This window comes from Chaetodon auriga, chromosome 6 (assembly GCF_051107435.1).
Source record: "Chaetodon auriga isolate fChaAug3 chromosome 6, fChaAug3.hap1, whole genome shotgun sequence".
NCBI lineage: Eukaryota > Metazoa > Chordata > Actinopteri > Chaetodontiformes > Chaetodontidae > Chaetodon > Chaetodon auriga.
Genome location: NC_135079.1, coordinates 15,494,762 through 15,520,806, shown reverse-complemented (window position 1 = coordinate 15,520,806; position 26,045 = coordinate 15,494,762). Strand labels below are relative to the sequence as shown.

The 26,045-nt window shown below is 45.1% G+C and overlaps 1 protein-coding gene across 1 annotated transcript in view; it reads left to right on the top strand.

The window, feature by feature from the left end:
- The window catches only part of wwox (WW domain containing oxidoreductase), a 124,154-nt gene that overhangs the window by 29,275 nt on the left and 68,834 nt on the right, over nt 1–26,045 (top strand). Inside the window, exons 6-8 of the mRNA XM_076732609.1 lie at nt 5,080–5,168; nt 8,927–9,112; nt 12,173–12,437. Coding sequence (XP_076588724.1) covers nt 5,080–5,168; nt 8,927–9,112; nt 12,173–12,437 — 540 coding nt within the window. The remainder of the gene's footprint in view (nt 1–5,079; nt 5,169–8,926; nt 9,113–12,172; nt 12,438–26,045) is intronic.

The following is a 26,045-nucleotide window of genomic DNA, read 5'->3' as shown; positions in this document are numbered from 1 at the left end:
TTATTTGACAATTAAAGTTAATAGTTACAATGCAGATTTTTAAAAAAAGAAAACTATAATGAAAGTATAAATTATAATGCATGACTGTACAGTGAATTAAATTACACAGCATCATGAAGTGCTTAAAATCGCTTCACCTCGACCAGCGATGACATAAAAATTCTGCTTACATGTTAATGCATCAGTACCAATAAATCTATAGTCGAGTATTTTAGATTACATTTGCTTAAGTTTGTTTCTAATATTTTTATATTGTGTTATTGCTTACTTTTACTAAACTGAAGGAAATAGAATAACAACCACAGGTTATCTGTTATTATTTCCCCCTTTTCTTCTGCTCTGTGTTTTTCTCAGCGTGCTCAGTGTCTCTCTGCAGCCTCGACATGACTCCTTGTCAGGTTTGACTGAGCGATTAACTGATTGAAGTGCTTACTAATTAATGTGTTTCATTAATTACAGTCATTAATGCTGTGTTTACCAACATGGCCTGCAGTAGCCTTAATACGTCACTGAACAGAAATGTCAGCAATTACTTAACCGAGGTCTGGCCTTTACTCCGTGTGTGTCTGTGTGTGTGTGTGAGTGTGTGAGAGAGAGAGAGGGAGAGAGAGGGAGAGAGAGGTGGCCCTGATGTCCGTGTTAAGAGTATCAGCACGTTTGTGCCTCATTCTCCATGTTTCTCATCTGGAAAATCATCCCATGTCCTTCCTTCACCTTTCCCATATCTGCCCCTGCAATTGCTTGATTTGTAACTTGATTTCAGGAAAGGGAAAACCTGTAGATTATCCAGCTTTCATTAGGGGGGAAAAACCCAGTCCGTGTCAGAGAAAGAAGAAATCAATTTAATACAGACTTAACTGGAGGAAATTGCATATTCTGCTAGTATGTGCTGAACAGGCACTTTCTCTTCCTCACCAGAGACCTGCCTCCCTATTAATTGCAGTGTGTGTGCACGTCAGTGAGTGGATGTGTATGAGCGCGTGCATTTGTTTGTTTGTGTGTGTTTGTCATGTGTAGAGCGCGTGCGTTCGTTTGTGTGGTAGGTGCTTGAGTGTGTGTCTCTTTGTCTGCGTGTGGAGGTCAATTCTCAGGCCCGTGGTAGGGCGCCCAGCCAGATGTGTCTGTTTCTTTATTTGTGACGTGCATGTGCGTTCGCCGCACGTGGTGTGTGTCCATATTTCTTTGTTGGTGTGTGGCGCGTGCATAAGCACAAGCGCATGTGACTTAGCCAGGTGGAGAGGAAATTGGTTGGTATTTATGAACAAACGTCATAATTGTGACAGGATGATATACGACCAGAACATTCACAGCCCCCCCACCCCCGTTCCTTTTCTCTTTTTCTTTTTGCTAAAAATATATATGTCTGTGATAAAATACAGTCTTAAAAGCTGATGACCAATTTAGTGTGGCGTGTTGGCGGACAAGGTCATACAGATCTGGGTTCCCTCCGAGGCCTGTTCTAATCTACAGAGCAAGAAGAGGGGCTCAAAGTCATTTCTCTAATTGCTTTTATAAGGTGCCCTTTTCACATGGTGTCTTCCCTGCTCATTCACTTTCACCACCATTACAACACCTTAGCTCCGCACCTGCTGGTTGAAATGTGCTCATGTAATATTGCCGCTGCTCTATAGTGATATCAGGTATCTCATATGCAGAGGGAGCAATTGAAACCGCATCCAACTATGGAAGTAGTGCACTTTTTCGTCTTCCCTTCCCCTCTTTTACCATCCTTCTCCATGCCTGGGGTGTTAACCGGGGTCTACAGGGTAAGTGCTTTGTATATATGGGGGTGCTTTTGATTTCTTAAGTGTTGTCCCTGCATTGGTGATCTATAAGGGGAGCCGAGGTAGTGAGGGGGCAGCACGAGGTGAGGGAAGATGGAAACAGAGGTTAAAGTGTGAGAGGGAAGGCTGAGAAGGATAAGGGGAGAGGGGGGATGAGATTGAGCCTAGTGCATTAAGACAGTGTATTATTTGGCGGTTCCACTTGCTTGCGTCCATTAGGGGTGGCTGCTATGCTATTAAAGGGGTCAGCGAAGTGTGTGTACCTGTGTGTGCGTGTGTGAGTATGCCTACATGTGTGTGTTTTAAGAGTTAGTAGAGTGGTCCAGTGTCTTATTGAACAGGATGGGGCTCCCCTGCTCTAATACCTCTTCATTTTATTGGATTGGATGGCCCCAGTTATAATTGTATTAGGGCTCTTCCCCCCTCCATCCCCCACTCTGTCTCCATCTTTCTCCACAGCAGTGACCACTTTACTCCCCAACACACATGGAAAACACCAGGAGAGACGAGGAGAACCTCTGCAGAGGCCAACTTCCTCCACTCACTCAGGAAAAGGCGCACTTTTTCTCTCCATCCTTGCTCTCGGTTCCTCGCTTCCTTCTTCCCTTCCTCAAAGTGAAAGTTGTAAAGGTCGTTGTCATGTTACAGACAGCTGTTCTCTTGGGCTGATGGCTGAGGATGGGGGTCGAGAGGTGAGAGGTGGCGGCAGGAGTTGGAGGACTGAGCGATCGTTGTGACCTTGCTGGTTTCTTTCCTCGATCGTGTGTCTCTCTTACGGATATGTAGTCATGTAGGCGGACATGCAGTTGGCGCAGTTACTTGTGTTCAAGCCATTAGAAGCTTATTTACATGTGTGTTTTGTTCATAATTAGCCTTTTGCATTTAGATGGAGCGATAGGTTGTGTGTAGCTGGGGGCGGTAAGCTCTGTCACCCCGAGCCGAGCTCTGCGGTGTTGCACACTCAGCGATTACTCCGGAGTTAACCAGAGAGGCTTCGCTGCCTCTCACTTTTCCTTCGTCCTTGAAGAGACCAGGAGTTGTCAGGGTCCTCATAAAAACCCTGAACGATTGCGTCTGTGCGTTCTTCCTCTCTTTTTCTACCCCTTTTTTCCTCTTCTCCTTCCAAAACCTGGCCATCTGTCTAATTGTTCACCTCCATCGCTTTAATGCTTTTTACATGCTTTTTCCCCCCTCTTTCCAGGCAATAAACTTTATTTTCTTCGCAAGACTTCAATCTGCAGGGGGAGGGTAGGCGGGCAGGCTGCTCACCTTCTCCCTGCTGGATTTGCTCCAGTGGCCCCCCTTCAACCCCCCCTATGCTCCCTCTGGTCTCCCATTACTCCAGTTCTCCCCCCCCTCCTCCTTCTCTAGAGAAGAGGATATGTGTTCGTCAAGCTGACACCTGCTCTCATCTTCTCTGCTGGTCATACGCCCATGGAGGGCTACCCTGTTGAGGAGGCCTTATACTGACCTGTTAATGATCACACTGCTGCCTGCTCTGACCTTGTTTGGAATAATGTCTCATTTTTCTTTCCTTAAAACTAAATTCCACATTTCATAACTGAGATCTTACCCTAAAGTCTTCTCGTTATATCACTCATCCCGAGTACTTGGTGACTAGCTGACCCCCTTTTCGCTTTACCTGCATTTCTGTGTATGTTTACCGTGTAAAAGTGGCAGTCATTAAATTAGACAGTTGTCTCCTCTCACCTGTGATTACTGCTGTGTGCAGATCATATAAGCAGGTACCCTATAATCATATCTATAATAGCCATAATCAGCCCTTTAATGCTGTGTAATAGCATCCATATAATGGTATAGAGTAGCATCAAGAGAATAATTCAGGCATAGATAATGGTGTGATCGCGTGGTTTTACCCTTGAGTCACAACATTGAATTTGTTGTGTGTGTGTGTGTGTGTGTGTGTGTGTGTGTGTGTGTGTGTGTGTGTGTGTGTGTGTGTGTGTGTGTGTGTTCGCATGTGTGTGCGTGCGTGTGCCTGTGTATGCATGTATAAATATGCCCCGGGGCAGTTAAGGTGTCTGTAAAATGCCTGAAGAATCACATTTCCATCAGAAGGCGCTCTTAACCCTTTCTTGTTTTCTTTGTGCTCACTGCTCCATGGAGCGTCCTTGCTGCGAGTGTCATGTACGCTTGGCTCTGCAGAGACAGACATGCAGAGGGAGAGGCATTCCCATATCCCACCGACTGGAGATCAGATCAGTGGAAAAGTCTGACACGGCAGCAGCGGTGGCAGTGGACGGGGAGCGGAGCGCTGAACGCTCCTCCGGGGCGTAGCGTGAGCTGCCAGCGTTCCTCAGGGATGGTGGGCAGGATGAAGGGGAGAGGTGGCATCGGGAATACCTGGTGCTGCTGCACACAGAGCTCAGCTGGGAGCCCTGGGAGCAATATCTCACTCCTTTTCCCTCTCCAGCATGAGGGATGAGTCTAATGGGCCGTTAGTCTGAACAGAACACGCTGCACCTCCGTTCACGCTGCGCGCGCTCGTCCACAAAGGTCCCGCGTTAGCTCATATGTTGTAGGGAGATTGAACCAGGGTTGTCTGTTGAGAGGTCCTGTGCTGATAAAGATGTAGAAAAAGCAAGAAGGGGGTGAGAGAAAAAGTCCAAACTGACACACTTTGGTTGCAGGCTGTTAAAGAAGTGATATGCTCCTTTAGGCCAGCCCGCGTCTCTGCTGAGGCCTTCACCCTGCAGCACAATGCTACAGTGGGATGGAGAGGATGATGAATATTTAGCCTTCCTCAGTGTGTAAATGCAGCTATGCATTCACTTATTAAGTCATTTATCTTTCTCTTCTCCTCTCCTATCCTCACCCTGTCGACCAACATATGGTGTAGGACGAGCCACACATGCAATGAGAAGGTGCTGTCAAAGCGATGGAGTTCTGACGGAGTCTTCAGAAAGGACTGTGACTGCGTGTCAACACCCTTGTGACATAATGTTTTACCAGCCTGAATGAAAGTGCTTTATACAACATCCTTTATCATTTTAGAGCCTCCATTCAGATAAGGAAAAGCTCCACAAAAAAAAAAAACTTTAAACAGGAAAAAATGGAAGAAACCTCAAGAAGAGCAGTAGAGGAATGATCCTTCTTCCATTACTTACAGGCATCTTTTCACACATCACTTTTACTGGGGACTTTTTCATAACTGTTTCTTTTTGCTGAACGTGATGATAACAGTGGCAGTTTGCAAAAACCATAAGTAACACTGGTGACACTAAATGCTTTGCTGGTTATTACAATCGTGCTTCTGTGTTTCCTGTCTCTACAGCACAAAGCAAGAGTAGAAGCCATGATGTGCGACCTGGCCTCTCTCCGCAGCGTCAGAGAGTTTGCTGACTCTTTCAAGGCCAAAAAACTGTGAGTATAAACCAATTTACATTGCATTTACCTGCAGCACATGCAACAAGACAACAAAACATGACACAGTCTGATTTTGGTGCTTTTTTCTTGCTACTTTGTCAGTAAGACAGAAAGAAAAGAAAACAGAAATAAGTAAAGAGAAATGAGTGCTAAACGTCATTCAGGCCGATCACTGTGTTCACTGCTGTTACTTCCCGCACACACCACACTTAAAGGACATCCAAACGGTTACTGATGGACACCATATGGACAAGATCCCCAGGAGTGAGTGTGTGTATTTGTGCCGATTTGCTTGACATTGGTCGAACAGACTACCAGACTTCGTGGCACTTATTTTGTTGTGGTCAGCTTTTACAGCTTGCGTTTAGCGTCCCGTGGTCGGTCGCACAGTTGCTATTTTGGGGTCATTTATTCTGTCATCCATACTGCTCATCCACCCTCAGGTCTCTAGGCGAGGGGAGTGTGTGTGTGGGGGGGGTGTCAGGGGAGCCCCTTGGGGAGAGGCAGGGCAGTCATTGCCCGTAGCAGCCCCGGGGCAGGGTATGGCCATCCAGGACACGTGTCTTGGGTCACAGCCAAACCTGACAGTGGCTTCCCTCACTCTGTGTCCTATAGTTCCCTCCTGTCTCTTACATGTGTCCCTCCCATCCACACTGAAGTATACTGACCTGCCTTTAACCCTGCTGTCCCCAGAATTCCTCTCCTGGTTTTTGTTTTTTGCGTCTCACTTTTTCCCATTTGTCTCTCCTCCCCCCTCTCTCTCTCTCTCTCTCTCTCTCTCTCTCTCTCTCTCTCTCTTTCTCCCTCGCTCATGTTGTCTCTCAGTCTTCCCCTGTCTGTGTCGCTCGCTCTCTCCACCTCAGTATTTTGGCAAGGTTGTATTTCTTCATTAGCTGTGCTGTTGGGGGGAGGGGGGGGAGTGGGGAAGTCCCAGGGGACGTCAGAGTACATTAATTCTCATCAGAAGGCGAACAGAGCAGAGTGGAGGCTGGGAGCTCTGAGCTGTGAATGGCACTGGGCAGCTGTCTGAGTCTACCACCACTCTATTACTGCACGTATGTCTTCAGGCATAACACACACAGGAGTGCGCGCACACACGCACGCGCACAACACGCATGTGCTTACATGCCCACAGACAATTCTGTGTCGCGTAAACGCACAGCTCTGTAAACACACGGAGACAAACACACACCCGTACACACATGCACAATAATGCTGCTGCAGCGTGTCATTGACAGGTGAAATGTAATCAGAGTCTTTTTCTTTTCCTTCTCTCGTTTCTCACTCCCTTGCTTTTAAGTGCTTTAGTCAGTGGCTTTCACGCTGCTTTGTGTTCCATTGACCCCGATTCTGCTTTAATTGCCTGTCCTTTGAAATGAAATTACCTGGATATTGATATTGTTGAATGCAGTGCAATTTCATCGGGATGTAATTGATGGAGGACAGCGTTGACAGAATGCCCCTAATACAATTTCTACTGAATGGTCCGTAATTAACACATGTAATTTGTTTTCACTTGTGATTTTTTTTTTTTTTTTAACTGCATTTATCCTGTTGTAATTTCAAGCATATTGAGTGTAGTAGGTGGTCTGCGCGGATACGGGCAAACCAGATCGCATTAGTCTTCCATTCCTTTGCATTATGGAGACTGTAACACTCTCACATTCTTGTGTGTCTTTGCACACTTTACAGGTAAGCAGCTCTGGTGTGTGAATTTGAATATGGATCAGGATGAGCGGTGCACACATATCTATATGCCCGTGCCAGTTGCCAATAAAGTGCAGTGTTAATGACCAGTGGTCTTAGCCCAGCTCACACAGGCAATCTCTTCCTGCTGGCCCCCATTATCATAGAGGTCAGGGGTCATACCCAGGGGGGTTATTTAAAGTAAATATATAAACTGATGTCTCCCTGTTTGGTAGTTAACACCCTCGTTTGACCAGCGCTGAGATTGCACGGTGCACACAATGTTGTGTGAGGTCTTAATGTGGAAAGAGGGACTGTGGTACGCGGCAATAGGCCTATTAAAGACATTCATTAGACCTGCGCTTATGAGAGAGGGACTAACTGGTGGGCAGTTGAATTAACAGGCCTTTTACATTACAAGCAGACTCACCAGAGGCCCATCTGAGCTGCGTGGGGGAAATCGCTCGACTGGCCAGAGGAAAGTTGTTTATTGGAGTTTTTGATCACAAATTAGTGATGTACTGAGTGACACACTGAGTTTTTTCTGCTGTGTAAGGTCACAAAAAACAGAGTCAAACCAAATTTAAGTCCTGAGAGGTTTAACTGACATCCTGAAGCGCTGATAAGTTAGGTCAAGAGTTCATGGCTGTGGTGTTATTGTGCAGCCCCTGCTCAGTACCCCGCTGACAGACCCAAGAGTTTTGCTTTGTATAGCACAATGTTGCTGTACTTCACACTCTATTAGACAGGGGAACACCGGGCCAAATCCAACCAACGCGGTTTGTCTGCCTTTAAGCTGAGAGCAATTTCAGAGCAGAGCTTGACATCACTGTGTTTTTTACCTCTGTGTCTTGTTCTGTCTGATTGAAGTGCAGGTCACAAAGGTCATTTATTATGTTTTTTTTTTCTTTTCTACCCATTAAGTTAGACGTCTTTACTTTTTTTTTGTATCTCGGTTTGTTATTTGAATATCTGGCTGCTAGTGTGTGCTCTATTGATAATGTGCTGAGGTCGGCAGTCCTTAAGTTGACTTGTGACTAGGTTTGTGCTCTTTAATGAACCTTGTGTGTTCGCAGGCCTGAAGGTGATCGTACAGTACACTCCTATGTAATAGCATGGGATGGCTCATTATAGAAAGGCATAACAATTCACACATTAATTTTCCAGCATCCAGTTTTTAATTAATCCAGTAGGCAGTCTTAAACACAGGGTACACAAATTGCCTTCGGCCTCATAATTAATTCTAATGGAAGAAATTAAAAATTGGTGGGGTGTGTTTGGATTGTTCGGCTGTGTTACTGTGGTTTCGAGCTCGCTGGAGCGACGCTGTCACCGACAAGGATCTCTCGCTGCCCTGACCAATCCAGCAATCTCCACTCACTGGCACGCGAGCAGGGAGTGTTACTCGCTCGCCCACGCCAAGTCTGCAGGAATGGAAATGCATTACGTGTCTGTGTGTGCAAAGCTTTTTTTTTTCTTTTTAGAAGACTCCTGAATAAAGTCAGTTGTTTTTTTCTATCATGACTTGTGTGTGTGTGTGTGTGTGTGTGTGTGTGTGTATCTCCTTTGATCTGCGCTCTTCTGCTCAGCCCCTTCTCAGTCGATGTGTTCGTGGGTTTGGTTACTCAGAGTAGTTACACAGAGCCTGTATCAACACCCATTACTTCCACCACCCGCATGTGTTGAAATGGTTTGAGATTGCTTTTCAATGTGTTGTTGCTCTTGGATTCCCGCCAGCTGTATTCAGTATCTACAGTACCTGTCGAGCCATGGGGAGTTGCACTGGAAACCTCTGTATCATATCAGCATTACTGATGCTCTGTCTCTGTAGACCTCTAAAGTCTGCCACTCTCTGGAATAAGACACCCTGTTTCCTCTCTCTGCATTCGCTTCTCACCATTTCATCCTCTTTTTTTTATGTCTGCTCCCGGTCTCTCCTTACCTTTTTTTGAGCCTAATAATATATGAAAACCCCCTTTTTATGCTGCAGTGTCTTCTTTGTTTTCACTTATAATCAATAAGCAATCAAATCATGTTTTATTTTCTGCCGAACCCCCCCCTCCCCATAGGCCCCTGCACATTCTAGTGTGTAATGCAGCAGTGTGCACTCAGCCCTGGAGCTTGACGGAGGACGGCCTGGAGTCCACCTTCCAGATCTGCCATCTGGGTCACTTCCTGCTTGTCCAGTGCCTACAGGACGTGCTGCGTTGCTCGGCCCCCGCCCGTGTTGTGGTGGTATCTTCCGAGTCCCACAGGTAAAGTCAACAAACTTGGCATGTAAAAAAGTGGATATTTATTTTCCAAGGCTGACTAGTTTGTTATTGGTGCATCTGCGTGGTCTCAGGAGAAGACTATTAAGATGAGGAACATTCAGATTTTTGTGGCTGCTGCATTGAAGAATAAGCATGACCTGTGCCTCCTTTCAGACAGAATGCTTATCCTCCTAATTTATTCTCAATGATGTTGAATGTGCAAAGAAAAATATTTTTTGACCAGTTGTGTACATTTATACAGCTTAAGCTTAAAGTGCCCTGTGGAGGGTTCTCGTAAACAAATACATTTTTGTTAACATTCAGACAAAACTCTCTGTCTGTATCCTTGAGGTCTAACAAATGTTGAATGCATTTTCTTCCTCACAAACCATTAGCAAAGGAGAGAAGCAAAAGTGCTCCATAGCGCTACCAGAGGTAAAAAATCCCTCCACAGGGTACCTTTAACTCCTGCAGAACTTGTTTTATGCAACATCTATGAAAAACATGATAATACCAGACAACCTCCAAGATGTAATTACCAGATCCTTGCGCCACATTCTATGTTGTTACCTTAAATTATCTTCATTTACGTCTATACCTCTAACTATAGTGATAGAAATCATTTCACCTAGTTAATCCTCCAGTCAACTAGTGTGGTCCATTAACACAGTAAACACATTTCTTACAGCCGGCAGAATACTTTGAGCGTGAGCGCAATGCTCTTGGCTGCACTGTATTCCCAACATTCACAGTTAAGCCATATTTAACTCACACTGATAGAGTTTAAGCAGTAATATCCCATAACTATCCTGTCTAGTGCAGCATCTCTTCAGCTCCAGTCATGCAGTTACAGGCTCCTCATTGGCCAGTTTTCACTACAAACTCAGATCAGTCTTAATGCATATTGTCAAACATGACAGCCTCACTGAAAACTCATTTCCCTCCACATGCTGTCACTACGAATTAAACGTATCATCAACATGATGGATGGACTTCTCAGCTAAAATTTACTTTGATCAAGTATCTGCTCCTTTCTGTCTGACCCCCTGACTCAGCCCTTTTCTCTCCTTCTGCCATTGTTTTTCAAGTCCTATCTTTTTGTCAAGCAGCTCCACTCCATAGGCATCTGTATTTCCTGTCATACAGTAGACAAGCATGATGTCTTGCAGTGATCTGTGAGCCCAAGCCCTGAGCCATGTGTTTCAGACTCAGTGAGTGTGTGTGGTGTGTGTGCGTGTATGTGTGTGTGTGTGTGAGAGAGAGAGACATTGATCCTGGCCTCAGTGAGTCAGACGGCCAAGCAGAGTGATTGATTGGAGCTCGGCAGAGTGACCTGAGACAAGGAGAACATACGCAGAGTTATTCTAGCAGATCAAACAGCAGCACTATTACAGGGGCCCTCATATGAGTTATGTTATACAGACTGCCATGCATGAGAGGACTGGAGCAGCAGAGTGGATGGTTTGACACCCAGATTCACTTGGGGTCACACTGCTATTGCAAGCTGTGAGAGGAAGAGAGAGTAGGAAAAGCTTATTGAAAGGAAGCATGTCATGAAGGGAGTATTGACAACATTTGATTGATGCAAGACTTGCCTACACAGTAAAAACAGTGAGTTCATACAAGTTTCGGTGGTGGAAAAACCGCTTTGGGAGAAGGCAAAATGTGTACGATGTGTACATATACGCAAGGACAAGATGGTCAGGTGTTCTCTTCACTCTTTGCCCTACAGCTCCCGCTCTCCTTCCCCTGCCTTCCCAACACATACACTCACCTTTCCTTCTCTCCTCTACAAGCAGCAATGGCTTTAACCCCTTCAAAGAGGGCTTAGGCAGGACCAGAGAGAGTCAGTTACACACTGACACGGACTAGAGGGAGGGGAAGAAGGAGCGGAAATAGACAATATCTCATATTACATCTTCCATTCTGTCCACCTCATTCCAGACCTATATTACATCTATTGAAGTCGCTCCCTTTTTTGTTTGTGTTATTTTCAGTTTCCGCTGATTTCCCGTTTATTCACTTAGCCTCCCCTCACAAGCAGCGTGTGACCCCTGACCTGGCAGCATATTGTATTCCCTAAGCTCCTTGTCACTGGTGCAGCATTGACCTATAAGGGACAGGGGTGGGAGAGATGGACACACGGGTAATGGCTGGACACTTTATCAGTTTCCACCACAGGGGCTTACTGTGGAATTGGCCCAATACAGGTTTACTTTGCCCTAGTACTGCATCAGATGTGGTCAAACAAGGGGAGATAATATCCTTAATGAAATTACCTCTGATGGATCGAAGCTGCAGCTCTGGCTCTGTAGAGAAGGTATATTTGCGAGCCAAAATCTCTGTATTTTATTATGTAAGTTCATGTGAATCATCTGGCGGGGAAAAATAATTTATGGCAATCATTCTTGAATTCATTCACTGTAACAAGGCACAACTTTCAGTGTAACGTGAACACATTTTGACAAAAAAACAAAACAAAACAAAAAAAACTACATTTGGTGCTTTCGGTGCTCAGGCCTTTGATTTATCAACCTCTACTTGCTAAAGTAGTTATGAAGTTGCAGCACATGAAATGAAAAGCCTGCAGATGTTGTAATTTAGCCAAGCAAGGATGTTGCGGAAGGCGACAGTAAACAAGAGGCAGCAAGCTTGTAAAATCACAACAAGGAAACCAGGTGACATTTTGATTGGTTGTTTTCTAATGACTGGATTAATATGTAGGATGTGTTCCACCGGTTTGGAGCCCATCCCTCACACACACACACACACACACACACACACACACACGCAGTCACAGAACACACGGGGAGTGTAGTTTTTCGTGTATTGTGATGTTATTGTGTGACTGCATAATAACACAACGAGTAGTGTAATGTTTAAGGGGCCTTGTCAAACATCTGGAGTTTAACAGCTCTGTCGCAGGCAATTAAAGAACATCATGTCACGTCTTTGATTTGTATGCAGCCAGCACCACACATCTGCCAGTAGAAAGCACACACACACGCACGCACGCACACACGCACACACTCTGACTAATCTTGATCTTGGACTGTGTTTCAGGTTCACAGACCTGTTAGACTCATGTGGAAAGGTGGACTTGGCCCTGCTGTCTCCCACAAAGAAGGAGTACTGGTCCATGCTGGCTTACAATCGGGCCAAACTCTGTAACATCCTCTTCAGCAACGAGCTCCACCGGCGCCTCTCACCTCACGGTGTCACCTCCAACGCACTGCATCCTGGGAATATGATGTACACCTCCATTCACCAGAGCTGGTGGCTGATGACCTTTCTCTTCACACTGGCCAGACCATTCACCAAGTCTATGGTAAGTGAGGAAACAGTTTTGAAAAAATGTCACGTAACCTTGCGACCTCGCTAACTTTCGGACTAAATAGCCAGCAGAATGGATCGTTTAACATTTGGTAACTCTCATTTCACCAGAGCGGCTCTGTAGACTGTGATGTGCCCCTTACTCAGCCTATATATTTGTCTTGGCACGTTCATGGGAGAGAGGAGAGGAAAAGGATGGAGAGGGGGGGTTGATCTGCTGACTGCTGAGGGCTCAGGGAGAGAGTCAGAGTTTCACAGATAAAGAGATATTCTGTGGTTTGTTTTCCTCTTCCTCCTGTCACTGTTTATTTAACTCTTAGAGGTGGTTCCCTATCCTCTCGCAAGGGTAGGCGATATTCCAGATCCTGTGTACTTTGACTATTAGGTTACAGTAAATGCACTGCACAAACTCAAGTCTCTACTCGTATGCAGTCATGACCTCTGGAATACTCAGATAATAAGCTCTCTGTCAAATATGTTTTTACCACAGACCCCTTCATTCCCATCAGGAGAAGCTATTACCAGATATTTTCTGAAGAGTTATCTTAAGTTCTGGGTATTTAATATAGGCAGGCTGACTAAAGACCTGTCTGACAGCAGAGATACAGTTAAGACATTATGTCCTCACAGGCTGTCTTTAAGAGTTACAGAGAGAGGAGGCCAGGTGCCATGCCGCAGGGACCAGTGTGTTTTATCTGTTTACAAGTTTAATTTTGAAGCGACAATAAAACCAGATCCCCTCAGAGAATTGACACTCAACTGTGATGGTGATGTTGTTGGGAGGTAGCGTGCCCCTGTGACCCTGGTGGCTCTGTTTTGGGTTAACGGCTCCTGGTAGGGTCTCCCTAACGGGTCCCAGGAAGAGGCTTGAGACATGGAACGTCTCTCTATAGTGGGCAAGGAGTGTGCACTTTGGCTACATACAACACGGGCTCTCAATCCAATCCAACAGACGCAGGCCGGTGGAGTGGACTTCAGAGTGTGCTCCAGTTACTGAGGCACACCCTCCAGTCCCTCACCTGGTCCCATGCTGCTGCTCAGCCTCCTCGGGAGGCTGTGGCCAATTGTTCAAGCTCAGATTGAGGAGGAACTTTGCAGATTCCATTGTTGTCGTGGAACAGTGGACCAGCTTGCAAGGGTGCTGAAGGAGTCATTGGATGTTACCCATTCAGTCAGCATCTTTTTGATGGCTTTGGAAAAGGCTTATGGCCATGTCCCCTGGGCTGTCCTGTGGGAGTATGGGGTGCCAAGACCAGTGGGCAGAATTTCTAGGTGCAGCTGGGGGAATGGGAAGTGTCAGTTTTGGTGATTTGGCATTGCGTGTCTTTTTTCCTTTTTTTTCTGGTGATGTAATTTCTGTTGGCTTCATTAGACCGTGACGCGCATGCTGAGGCAATTTGCAAAAACTGGCCTTTTTGTCAATTGTAGCTCAGTTTATAATAGAGAAGAAATGCACACCGAGGGTTGTAGTGAGGTGCTGATCACTGAAAGCAGACTTGAGAGTAAAAAAAAAAAAAAAAAAGTGCCGCACACTCAGGCTCCACATACATTTCTCTTTTATTGAGGTGGCTCTCAGGCCTTTTTTATATTTCAGTTGTCACAGCCTTAGGAATTCTCACCCAAATCTGGACATACCGTTGAAGTTGGTGAAGTATTACATCTACAGTAACTATTGCTGTCAGTGACATCCAGTTAGATCATAAATATAAGACTGCTTACCGCTAAAGTTTCCTCTCAAGGCAATAACCTCCGTAGCACAGCTCAGAGTGGCAACTGCATAAGTGTGTGAGGATGCGTCTGCAGGGGGGGTGTCCAATAAATCACTGCATGAGAGTGTTCATAGCACATGTGTGTGCCTATAAGGTGATGTCGGGTGCCCGAGGTTAACGTCCTCCTTCACTTTGGGTATGAACGATAAAATCCAACAGTGTGATTAATTTTGGTATAAGTTGTGTCCTCTGCTCTGCGACGCTTTTCAATTGATAGCAGCACTCTACCCTTTAGGCTCCATAGTCTCCTAATATATGCTTTAGTTTGACTATTACATCTTTCCATTAGCTGCTCTTCATACTTTATCAATTTAGTATTTGCACTGAAGGGAAAATGTGATGTGTTGAAAGGCAGCGTGCTGGAGTTTTAGTGAAGCATCATTCTGATCCATCATGTCTGACAGACACAAGGCCTCGGGCCATCATTTGTCTCTCCTCCTTCTGACATACGATGAGAGATGAGAGGAACTGCTCCTCAGCACCTTTCACAAAATGGCAAGCTGAACATTTCCTCAATTCGACTATTTCTGTCACAAAACACTCTTTCCCCTCCCCTCCTTCTTCACCTGTGTAGCATTTCTCTGTGCCTCTCTCTCATCACTTCTTCTGTCTTGTTTCAATCTCCAAATCTGATCTGCGTCACTTTTAGGCGTACCAAAATGTGTTAAACATGCCTTTTAATCAGATGATTCGGAAGTGCACCCTTGATTGGATGATACTTCTGCCTTCCTTGTGTGTCCAAGGGAAGGGTGTTAATGTTTTGGATGTGAGCACACGGATGCAATTAGCAGGGCGGCTTCTCCCCCAGAATGAGGCTATGGCTTTTCTACACGTGGTTAATTAAACGTAGGGTAGATGTTAGTAAATATTAAAGGACAAAGGTAGAGCCAGTAATTAAATTCTGCCGTGCTGACACAGCGATTAGCCAAAACTCATGTCTGATAAAGGCCACACACACAGACACACACAGAGGCACACCCTTAAGCTTAGCATTTGCTCTTATTTAAATCTGGGGTTGATAAGGCCCCTGAAAGTGTATCCTCTTTAAAATCCCACTCCTCACTCCTTCTGCCCCCACATTAAGGGCTTAATAAAACAGTGATATTATTTCAGTTATTGGTTGCAGGGATATGAAGATGGTATCGCTTTAATTGCTTGCGTACGCTTGCGGGATCCGTGGAGATTGTTCTGGGATGCAAACACAAGCAGAATGTCGACTCTAAAAAACAATCACAAAGCCCCCGTGTGTGTTCTTGCGCAAATAACCAGCCTCTCATTTAAAACACAGGTTTGATTTATAGGAGCACAGGTGGAGTGATATACAGTTGCGCTGCACGAGGAGACACACACGCACGTACGCACACACACACACACACACACACACACGGATGAGCACACGCATGAATTCACAATATGGAGACTGCTGAAACACCTGGAGCTACATGTGGTCCTAAATCTTTAATTTGATTGTTGTAGTAAAGGCGAGGGGATGTCATGTCAGGCCATAAGCCCCGTACTTGGTCATCCAATCATGTTCATGCTTTCCTCCTTCATTAACTGCGCTTCATGCTCTCTTATTTTATCAGCTCTTCACTTTTCCCCTCCGCTTTCATCTCTTTGCTGCTGTATTCTGCTCGCCAATTTCCCAAATATATTTGGACTCAGTTTTGCATTCTTTGTGTTGTGTCTTCTGCTTAAGTGGAAGAAACTTCTGTATTAGCAGGGAGCACAGCCCACTCTGCTATTGATGTACAGAGCTGATTCCATTTTGCTGAGTTGAGAAAGGCATCTATAAAGAGCCATGACATTTTAATCAGCCAAACTATCTCTCACTAACATCATGTTCCCCTCCCCGTGCCTTGATCTACTTATCAGAGATTGTGCGACCAGGCCTGTAACTCCTGTTTCTTTAATTCAGCGTGTTTGGAGTGGGAGTTTTCCCTGTGTCCTTTGGTGTGATTATCAGCGATGAATGATCTGGCCTGCAGTGGTGTGTGCACTGTTCGTGTACGTGTCTGGATGTATATGTATGTTTGTCACAGCGATTGAGAATCAGCGGGAGGCCGCGGTTATCGCAGTTCTGTTTAATGCTCAAAATTTGATCGACGCAGATTTTGGTTGATTTATTTGAGCATTTCAGGATAGGACTTCAGGCCTTTGACAACCTACGTATATGCTTATTAGACAGTACACATTGAGTCAAAACTGCATACATTTAAACAACACAGAATGAATTTCAGTGAGTGTTGCAGTTATTAGTTGGGCTGTAACCTTTGAGAAGTTGTCACCATCCTGTCACACTGTAACGCTGACCCTGTGACATTTTGTTGACTGACTGATTGCTCCCTCAAGATCAGTGTACCCTCAGGCTCTGAGCAGCTGTGCTCAGCCTATACTCATCTAATCTATACCTTAACTATAGGCGCAGACAGTGCTGAGCTGAATGGAGATCAGTGTGGGCAGTAGCTCCAGTACCTCATCATCCACTGTAATGGATAGAAAGAGGGGAGGGAGGTGTTGTGGGCGCAGGCCTAAGAGGCTCCGCCGGTCCAATCAGACACCTCAGTGGCCCCAGGGGCCGGTTTCATCAGCGCTCTCGCCTAGTCCCATGCTTCTTAGCGTTTTAGCGTGATTATTTTACCCAGGATCCTGCCTCGGGCACCAGGCCACCTTTTTACATATGCACAGGCTGAACTTTTGACCAGGCACCAGCAGTCAGGGCTGTATTAGAGAAATGGTTGTTCAGTCAGGAGTGGTGGGACTCTGCTGAGCCTTGTCTACTGTGACCAGGAGCTCTCTTGCTGCACCTCTGGGGTTAACCCCGGGGACAGGTCCTGCACCGAAGACATCAGCATTACCATATAACTGACGCATACTGAGGGTCGGTGGTTGGTGTTGTCTGTGAGCATGGTGGCCACTTTTGCTTCAGTGTTCTTTATCAGTTTCTCTCCTGCAGACAGACGTAAGGTCAGGTGCTCTATCTGCTACCTGGTGTAACACACAGACACAGTGGCTCTGCTGCACACCAAGGCACCTGTGTGTGTGTGTGTGTGTGTGTGTGTGTGTGTGTGTGTGTGTGTGTGTGTGTGTGTGTGCGCGCGCGTGTGTACGCTCTGCTGTTGTGTGTGGTGCTTAACCATGTGGAAAGAAAGAGGAGCAGAGGTCCCAATCTACCCGCCAGCCCCCCTTCTCCTCTGTGGGGTTAGATGAGCTGCCAGGCCCTTGTAATAGAGTCCTCTTGGATGATTAGGAGCTACACAGGAGGGGGTCAGCTCCAGCCTGACTGGAGACACTGTGTAGGTTTCTCCTCAATGGTGTAGACATTAAACATTATACTAACTGGTATGAGGTTCACATACTCCTTTAGAGACTGTGTTTTAGATCGTTTTTGAGGAGCAAGATATAATGAATGTGATATTCCTGTCAGACATTCCCTGCTGTGTTGCTGCAGTACGTATAGGAGAGAGAGAGAGAGAGAGAGAGAGAGAGGTGGGGGAGAGAGAGAGACAAAGGGGGAGAGAGAGAGAGAGAGGGAGAGAAAGATGTGTTGGTGTGGGGATGGATAAAAGCATACAATCCCATTTGGCTGTATTGACATGTGTGTTCCTGCCCAATCCTGTTACTGGGATTATTGTCCACGGAGATACCATTTCATTAAAGAAAACACACACACACGCTCAGACTCTCTCTCTCTCACACACACACACACACACACACAGAGTGGGTGAACAGAGATGGCCTGAGGCCTGGTTATGTGGTCCATTGCACAGGGAAACTGTGTAAATGGTTTATTGTGGATGAGTTGATGTGATGGAGAGCGTGTCTGGATCAATAAAGAACCAATCAAATGCTGACAGTCTGCTACTGTATGCAGTCAGTCATTCACCCCTCCTGCCTGCACACACTCATACAACATGAGTGTGAAGGAGGCATGAACAACATCCGCGCTGAAAGCAGAAGAAGTTGAAGAACGCAGTCAAACTTTTAAAAGTGGAATTTTGTGTCTCTCATACTGAAATATTGTCTTATCTTATTGATAACGTTGCTTTTCTGCACGGTGCGCATCAGTTTTACATTTAGCTCTTTATGAGATGTCTTTCTGTGACAGTGTTGCTTGGGAAGAAACGTTACTCAAAGCCTCAACCACATCCTCTCTGCTCCTCCAGCTCCAGACACCTCAGGGAGGCCATTAGGACGTCTCCTCAGCCTGGGTTGTCTCAGTCTGGGCTGAGTCTGAGTTGGCGCTGGGCTAAATTACCCCAGAGCCACAGGTCAGAGCCAGCTAGACCCTCATTGCCAAGGGACTCTCTCTCTCTAATAGACGGGATCAGAACAGGCCAAAGAGCCAGAAGCTGACCTGGCCAGAGAGACATCCTTTACTCACTTACCCTCTGCTCTTCCACGCTGCCTCCTTCACTCCCCATCTCTCTTACCTTTAGAGCCTCACAGCTTTTCTCCTGTGACCCTCAGACAGGAGAAAGATGTAACCTATCACCCCCCCCCCGCAGCCATCCATTCCTACTGCTTTCTTGCAACTGCCCCCCACCCTTCCAGCACGCAAACACACACACACACACACACACACACACACACACACACACACACACACACACACACACACACACACCGCTCCCTCCCCTCTTTGTTGTGACATGGCGCTGATGGACTATTTTTCAAATTGATTTCAAAAATGTACATAAGCAGCCGATCCCCTAGCCCAGATTACCTATTGATTTTTAATATGAAAAGCTCATTATATAAGCAGGAACTGCAACACAAAAAGCTAGCCAACCTTTGCATAAATCCTTTAATTGAATTTCCAGAGCCCGTGGTTCTACATTTTTTAATTAAATCCATTTCTTTTTTTAAGGGTTGCTGTGTAATTTGCATGCTGTGAAGTGGGTGCTGTCCCAGATAAAGTGCCATTGATCCTTATTAAGGCTCACCTCTGGGCTCGCTGAAAACCAACCGCAGAAATTAAATGTGCTCATGGTGCATACACTTATTGCCCGCATGATAGGATTAGAGGCAGAGGGAGAGAGAGAGAGAGAGAGAGAGAGAGAGAGAGGGAGGGAGATAGAGATGGAGAGAGAAGGAGTGATGGGGTAAGAGGTGGGGAGAGAAGGGGGGGTTATTATTAATAGTTGTTCATATTAATGTAATATTTCACCTTTCCTCCTCTGGGGTGAGACTGTGAAGAGCTTGTTTATAAATACAGCCTGGTCTGGCCATTATTTGGGATTCTCACCGAGCACATTGTGGTCCGGTCTGTTGGTCTTGTTGCTGTGATTTCACAATTTTGATGGTAGCGTTTAAATCTGTCACAACGCTGACAGAAATGGCCGCATGATGAATTTTCATTTCATGTAAATTTAATGGGCAATAAAGTAATCTGAATCTGAATCTGAATGTTCATGTGTGAAACCCATTTCGCTGAAAAACATGCTCGTCTTCTGTGTTTTGTTTGAGATGAAGAAAAAAGTGCCTCCTGGCCAGATGACCTATTCCAAAAAAATGTTTCCATCGCTTTGCACCTGAACATGTCCGAGTGAGCCCAGTGACAGCAGTCAGTCCCAGTGTTCTCACTCATGAGCTATATTGAAAACGCTGTGATGAAGCCTCTGTGCACATGAGCGTTTTTCTGTTGTGATGTGATTGTAATATGAGCCAAACGAACAAGTGAAATGTGAGTGTTTTGTCCTCCTCGACTTGATAACTTGAGATGTGCTACCTTGTTATATTTTTTGGAATATTCTCACTGGATTTTGGGTTTAGCTCTCTGCACTGAGCTTTTCTGATTCGATTTATTGTCTCTGTATCGTTGATAATTGAGTACATGTCAAAAAGGATAATCAAATTATTGCGTTTTGTTTGATTCATGTTTCACGCAGCGTCCTGACTTGTTTGGAATCGGACTTGTATGATCATGTATAAATGAAGCCAATGATCATATCTCCCATTGATCTTTTAGGAGGTCATGCTCTGCAGTCTTTCTAAGTAGAGCCTGTTTAACTACCAATTTAGATTAAATGATACATTTTCTCGTCCCTAACCCTACTTAGTGTTAGGTAACCAAGAGTGTGCGTGTGTGTGTGAGTGAGCAGCAATCTTTTTTTTTTTTTTTTTATTCTGCATTTGTGCTCTGTGATAGCCGGTAAAGCAGGCCTCTCCTTCCTTGTCTTCCTGTGTGGCTGTATGCAGACGGTGGAGTAAATCAATAGGGATTAACCTGTGACCCCAGCCACATACTTATAGCCCAGTCCTCGCTGCTCACACATCTCTCATCAGTTTCACTTAAACACTGGACCTCACTCAATAAGGCACCACACGCTAATTCATTTCAAAGATGGAGAGGCCCCTATCACAGACCTCTCTTTTCTACACACATACACACACTCTCACACACACTTATATGCACACTTACATGCTCATAGACCCAAAATAGAAAAAATTAATTGCAAAGCTGCAGCATCACAGACATTAAAACAACAGTCACCAGATTTTCAATGTTAGTGTGCATGTACAGTGCACACATAGTGAGACAATGACATTAGGACCTCACTTAAGTATTATTTTCATTTTTCATTATTCTTACAACTATGGACTGATTAATCGTTTGCTCTGTGAAATGAAGAATGTAAGTATGTGACAGAAACAAGTCAAAAATGTCCATAGACCAAAGTGATGTCTTTAGATATCTCATATCCAACCAACAGTCCAAAGACCTTTTTTTTAGTCTGCAAATGTTCCTTAATTGTGGGGAGTGTGTGTGTGTGAGATGTCTGGCTTCCTCTTATTCCCAAACACACACTTGCATTCTCCCCTTTTCACTGTCTCCCTCTTGAAATATTGACATTGGCTGACTGATGGGTCTGATGTCTCTCTGTCTTTGTGTACATGTCCATGTGAGAGTGTGTGTGTGTGTGTGTGTGTGTGTGTGTGTGTGTGTGTGTGTGTGTGTGTGTGTGCCCATGTATTACTCACGTTGTGGGGACAAAAACCTGTTTACACAGTCACATTGTGGGGACTCACCTTACTTGTGGGGACAAAATACAGGTCCCCACAATTTAAATCATTACATTTTAGGGTAAAGACTGAGGATAGGGTTACGGGTTAGGTAAGGTAAGGTTAGGGTAAGTCTCCAGGAAATGAATGTAAGTCTGTGTAATGTCCCCACAAGTGATGAAAACATCACGTGTGTGTGTGTGTGTGTGTGTGTGTGTGTGTGTGTGTGTGTGTGTGTGTTGAGCGGTGCAGTGTCAGCAGCATGTGCTGCAAGTATTGACCCAGGCCTGTCCTCTGCTCTGACTGGCTCTTGTCCCTAACTTGTCATCTCTCTCTCTCTCTCTCTCTCTCTCTCTCTCTCTCTCTCTCTCTCTCTCTCTCTCTCTCTCTCTTCGTGGTTGATTTACTTGTGAGCTGATCAATGCTTTGCCACCTTTTAATAGTCATTGAAATTTTCCAGCAACTTTCAAAAAATTCATTTCTCTCTCTCTGCCAGCTTTGTCCTTTCTTTAACAAATGTCAGTGTCTGACGTGTGTTTCTTTTGTCATAGCATTACTCTCCATTACACACTCTGCATTAAAACACATTCATTGATGGAGGTTGGAGATGTGAGTGACCTCAGTAATGTACAGACTGGTACCTTGGAGCCCAGCAATGCTTTTAACCCATGAGCAGGTTCACATAATGCTCGTCACTGAGTGATGGCGGAAGGTCAAATCACACACAGAGGAGGATTTCTTTTCTCCCGGGACAGACCTAAATATGAAGAACGTCTCACCTCTCCTTCCTCTGATTGTATAAACAGATGATTCATTTCCTGTATTTTGCGTTTCATTGTAATCAACATTCTTCTTTTTGCATTCTAAAACGCACCCCGTCACCTCGACCACTTTCTCTTTCGCTCTTTCTTTTAGTGCGCGGCTCTCTGTTCGGAGGGCAGAAACACACAGTAGCTACTCACTGAGGTGAAACAAAAGGCTTTGATTTCCCTCATTTCATTTCATAATCCAATCAATCAGACTAAAACAGCTTGGTTCCTTTTCTGTCCTCCCCTAACCAACCAACCATACATACATATTTACACACACTCGCATACAGAGCTCCTCCTAAATGCATTTGGAGCAGGTCGTTCCAGTCGTGGGGACCCCCCCCCCCCCCATGGGGTTAGACCACTCTATGTGTTATTGATTGCATTGCTGTTGCATGTTGTGCTCAATCATGTGTTCCATGCGTCTAGCGTTGTCCTCTCCCACCTGGCCCATTAGATTAGACTAATGCATTCGACCATTGATTAGTCATTACACTCAGACCTGATCAGCCAATGGCCTACCTGGTTTGACTCCACTTGACCTGTGAACCCTGGCTCTCGTGTCATCTCGCAAGCTCTAACATGTTAAACACACACATGGGTGGCTCACAGCTCCGTCTCATACGCATCGTGTCGGGGGTTATGGAAGGTGCGGGTTCAGCTGGGTTCACTACCTGTATGAATTTCGATACTGATAGCGTTTCCACGCATTTCCTAATCACATGCAACAGAGAGCTATAGATTTTATCATCGAGCATGGAGCTGTTGAACCTGCCATTGATCTTGAAATTTGCCATGAATGAGCTCGTTGATTGGACTGAGCTCCTCACAGGAGTCACAGTGAAACCACCATGTATGAAATGTTTCAGGGAGTTTTCATCTCTGTCTCAACCCACAGCTCCTCCATGTTCCTCCGCTTACATGTACTTGAGATATTTTACTTGAGTTTTTCTACTCATGCTACTTTATACTAGAAGAAAATATCATACTTTCTACTCCACTAGTTTTATCAGACAGATATTTTGTAGATATTGAATAAAAACATGTGATCAGTAAATGATGAATTGTTTTAAGTGTAGCTACCCAACTGTATATTAAAGTGGTTAAAAGAGTACTCCACCTGAGAAAGATTACATTTTTTAACTTCTTCCGTATCAAAACCTGGTGGCTACGTTACCCACAATGCAGAGAGATTCTTGTATTATGCTACTCGTGGCTAATGTAGCCTTGAGCTGGCTGCAAAAGTTCATCAGATTTTTTCTTTTTCCAATTTGTACTCAGACTATGATGTGTAAAATTGGTGCCCTTGCCCTTTAAATGTAGCCTTATGTTAATGTGCTGCAACATTTAAATGCTGCTTACGTTTTAATGCATCAGTAATAATGATCCAATAATATTATATGTAATATTTTAACTCTGATGTTGCAGGACTTTTACTTGCAATGGAGTTTTTTTATATTACAGTTCTGCTACTTTTACCTTAACAGTCTGCATACGTCCTCCACCACTGGTTCCCGACACCTGTATGACCAAACCAGACTTTCCAGATGTGTACACAGTCGGCCAGACCAAGAAATTGTGTCAGTTTCGGCTCTGGCTGACCATCCAATGTCAAGACTCTCACCTTGACAGTGGTGCTTAAGAAATAATACGTCCTCCTCTTCTACCACTCCCATCCTCCTTATTTGCTCTTTTCCTTCTTTGCCCCCTCTCTACAGTATTGAGTCAGTCTGTGAGGAATTGCTCTTTTAGGGACCGTCCCATTGATGTGTGTGTGTGTGTGTTTGTGTACATGTGTACGTATGTTTGTGTGTGTTCAATGGGAAGCACAGAGCTGAGCGATTGGGGATAGATGTCCTCATTGGATATGAGCTAGCCACTCCGTGGCTCTGCATTAAATTTGTATTGAATAGGAAATTAATGATTGGATAATTCTATTGATGTTTCTGGTATTGAACATATAAACAAAATGTTCTTTTGAAGCATTGTGTGAGTGTTGCACCCTGGGGGGAGGGAGCAGTCCCAGTTGTGCTTAAGAAAGAATAAGTCCATGTTAAGTCCATAGTGTATTGGAAAAGAGAGCGACTGGATCGATGGGGACTCGGTGCTCGAGACACACTTTAATTGTATTATTTTCTTTCAGATTTCTGCCCTCCCACATCCATCTCAACACAGCAGTGACAGATTTGATATGTATTGCCGACATTGCCATGAAGACAGATTTGAATTTATTGAACAGTTTCAAAAAGGAATTTGTTCTGCTTTTATCAGTGGACCCACATGGACCATGAGGGCTTGTAGTTATAGTTCAGTGTGTCACAAAGGAGCTGTTTTGTTTAATGTTTTCAGGAATTTTATTATTTTTTTTATGCCTTTTTTTGTGTACGTTGAATCAATGCCGCACCACTGGAAGCCTTGGAAGCCTTCAGACTCAAACACTTACAACTTTCTCAAAGATGGAGATGGGCTGTTTCTTTCGCTGTGAGTCGGGTGGGAACAGATCAAAGAGATGAGAGATGGCGAGCCTGTGAGTGGAGGAAACTTGTTTAATTAAAATGAAGCGATGAAGTGGGGATGGAGGGATGGTCTTTGATGCGTGCTCCGGATGCTTTGTGTACGTTACGCAGTTATTACACACGATTTTTGTTTAAGAGGTTCCAGCAGGGGGTGGGACAGTAGGAGGTGTTGCAGACTCAAGGAAGGAGAAAAGGAAGGAGTGAGCTTGATGAAGTTTCTGATTATCCCACCTCCTCTGGCACAGGGAAGAATTACTGAATGCCATTTGGGTCAGTGCTCTTTATGGAACTACATTTATGAAATACATCTCTCCCCCTCTTTCTTTCTCTCTTTCCGTCTCTCCCTCTCTGTATCTCTCCCTTCCTCCCTCCCTCTCCCCTAATTGGAGATGCAATAAAGGTGTGTGGGGTCAGTGGTTCTTCAAGGTGAGGCCGCATGTGTGTCTCACTCTAATGTTCTCCTCCAGACACACGTGCAAACCGGCGGAGGAGCACCTGCCGCTCCAATTTCGCATTTTCTGCCTGGCTCACAAAAACCACGGGCCTAAAACCATTGTCTGCACCTCAAATAACTTAACTCATACCGCTCACCTAATCTGTGATAATGTTCCTTCAGTAATATATGGCTCTATCACTCCGTAGCTCCATGCTTCCTGCCCTCCTCTCTCAACTCTGCTCCATGTCCTTGTGCCAGCCTGTTAAGCCAGAGGGCACGCTGTGGGTGAATCAGAGACAGAGCTCTGCCAACACACCCAGCGGGAGAGGCCCTTCCGAGGGTGCCAAGGTCTCGAGAGAGAGGGAAAAAAGGAGAACGTGAGTGGGGGAGGAGAAGGATGTGGAGTGTGAAGATGGAAGTGGATCAAAGATGAACAAAGAAACTCAAAAGAGCAAAAAGCAAAACTCGACTGAGCGTTTTTGAACGAGTCAGAAAAGAACGCTTCTATTACAAGAAAAGAGGTCGTGACCTTTTCGTCTTTCCTTCTCCCGATTGTGTTTTTCCCGGGTTGAAAATCCAGAGCCACAAGTTCACAATGAAGTACAAGCTCTTTGTCTGAGGAGCACACCAACCTAGTACCGTTTTAGGCCAGTAGGGGTCATTGTAGTTCAACTGACTGAGTGGAGAGAGCCGCTCAGTGAGTGTGGAGGCTGCGGGACAGACGGCTGCAGTTCATTTGCTCTTGAGTCACAACTCTGTTATCACAGGCTTCTCAGAATGTATGGAATTAAAATTTAAGCATTTATTTTAACAGCCACCCCCCCCCCACACACACATATTTTCTAATCTTTTTTCATTCTGTTAAACTTTTTGATAATAGAAAACGTTTAATAACTGGTGACCTCTGCAGGACGCCTCAGCTCATTTAGGTAGATGCACCGTGCGCCACTCGCTCAAGTAAAGTTGCTAATGGCTCAGAGCTTAGTGGGTCTTTTGATTGAAATCCTTGTTATGCTTTAACACAAAGTACCAAAAGTGCAAGGAGAGTAAGATCAGGTTGACACACCA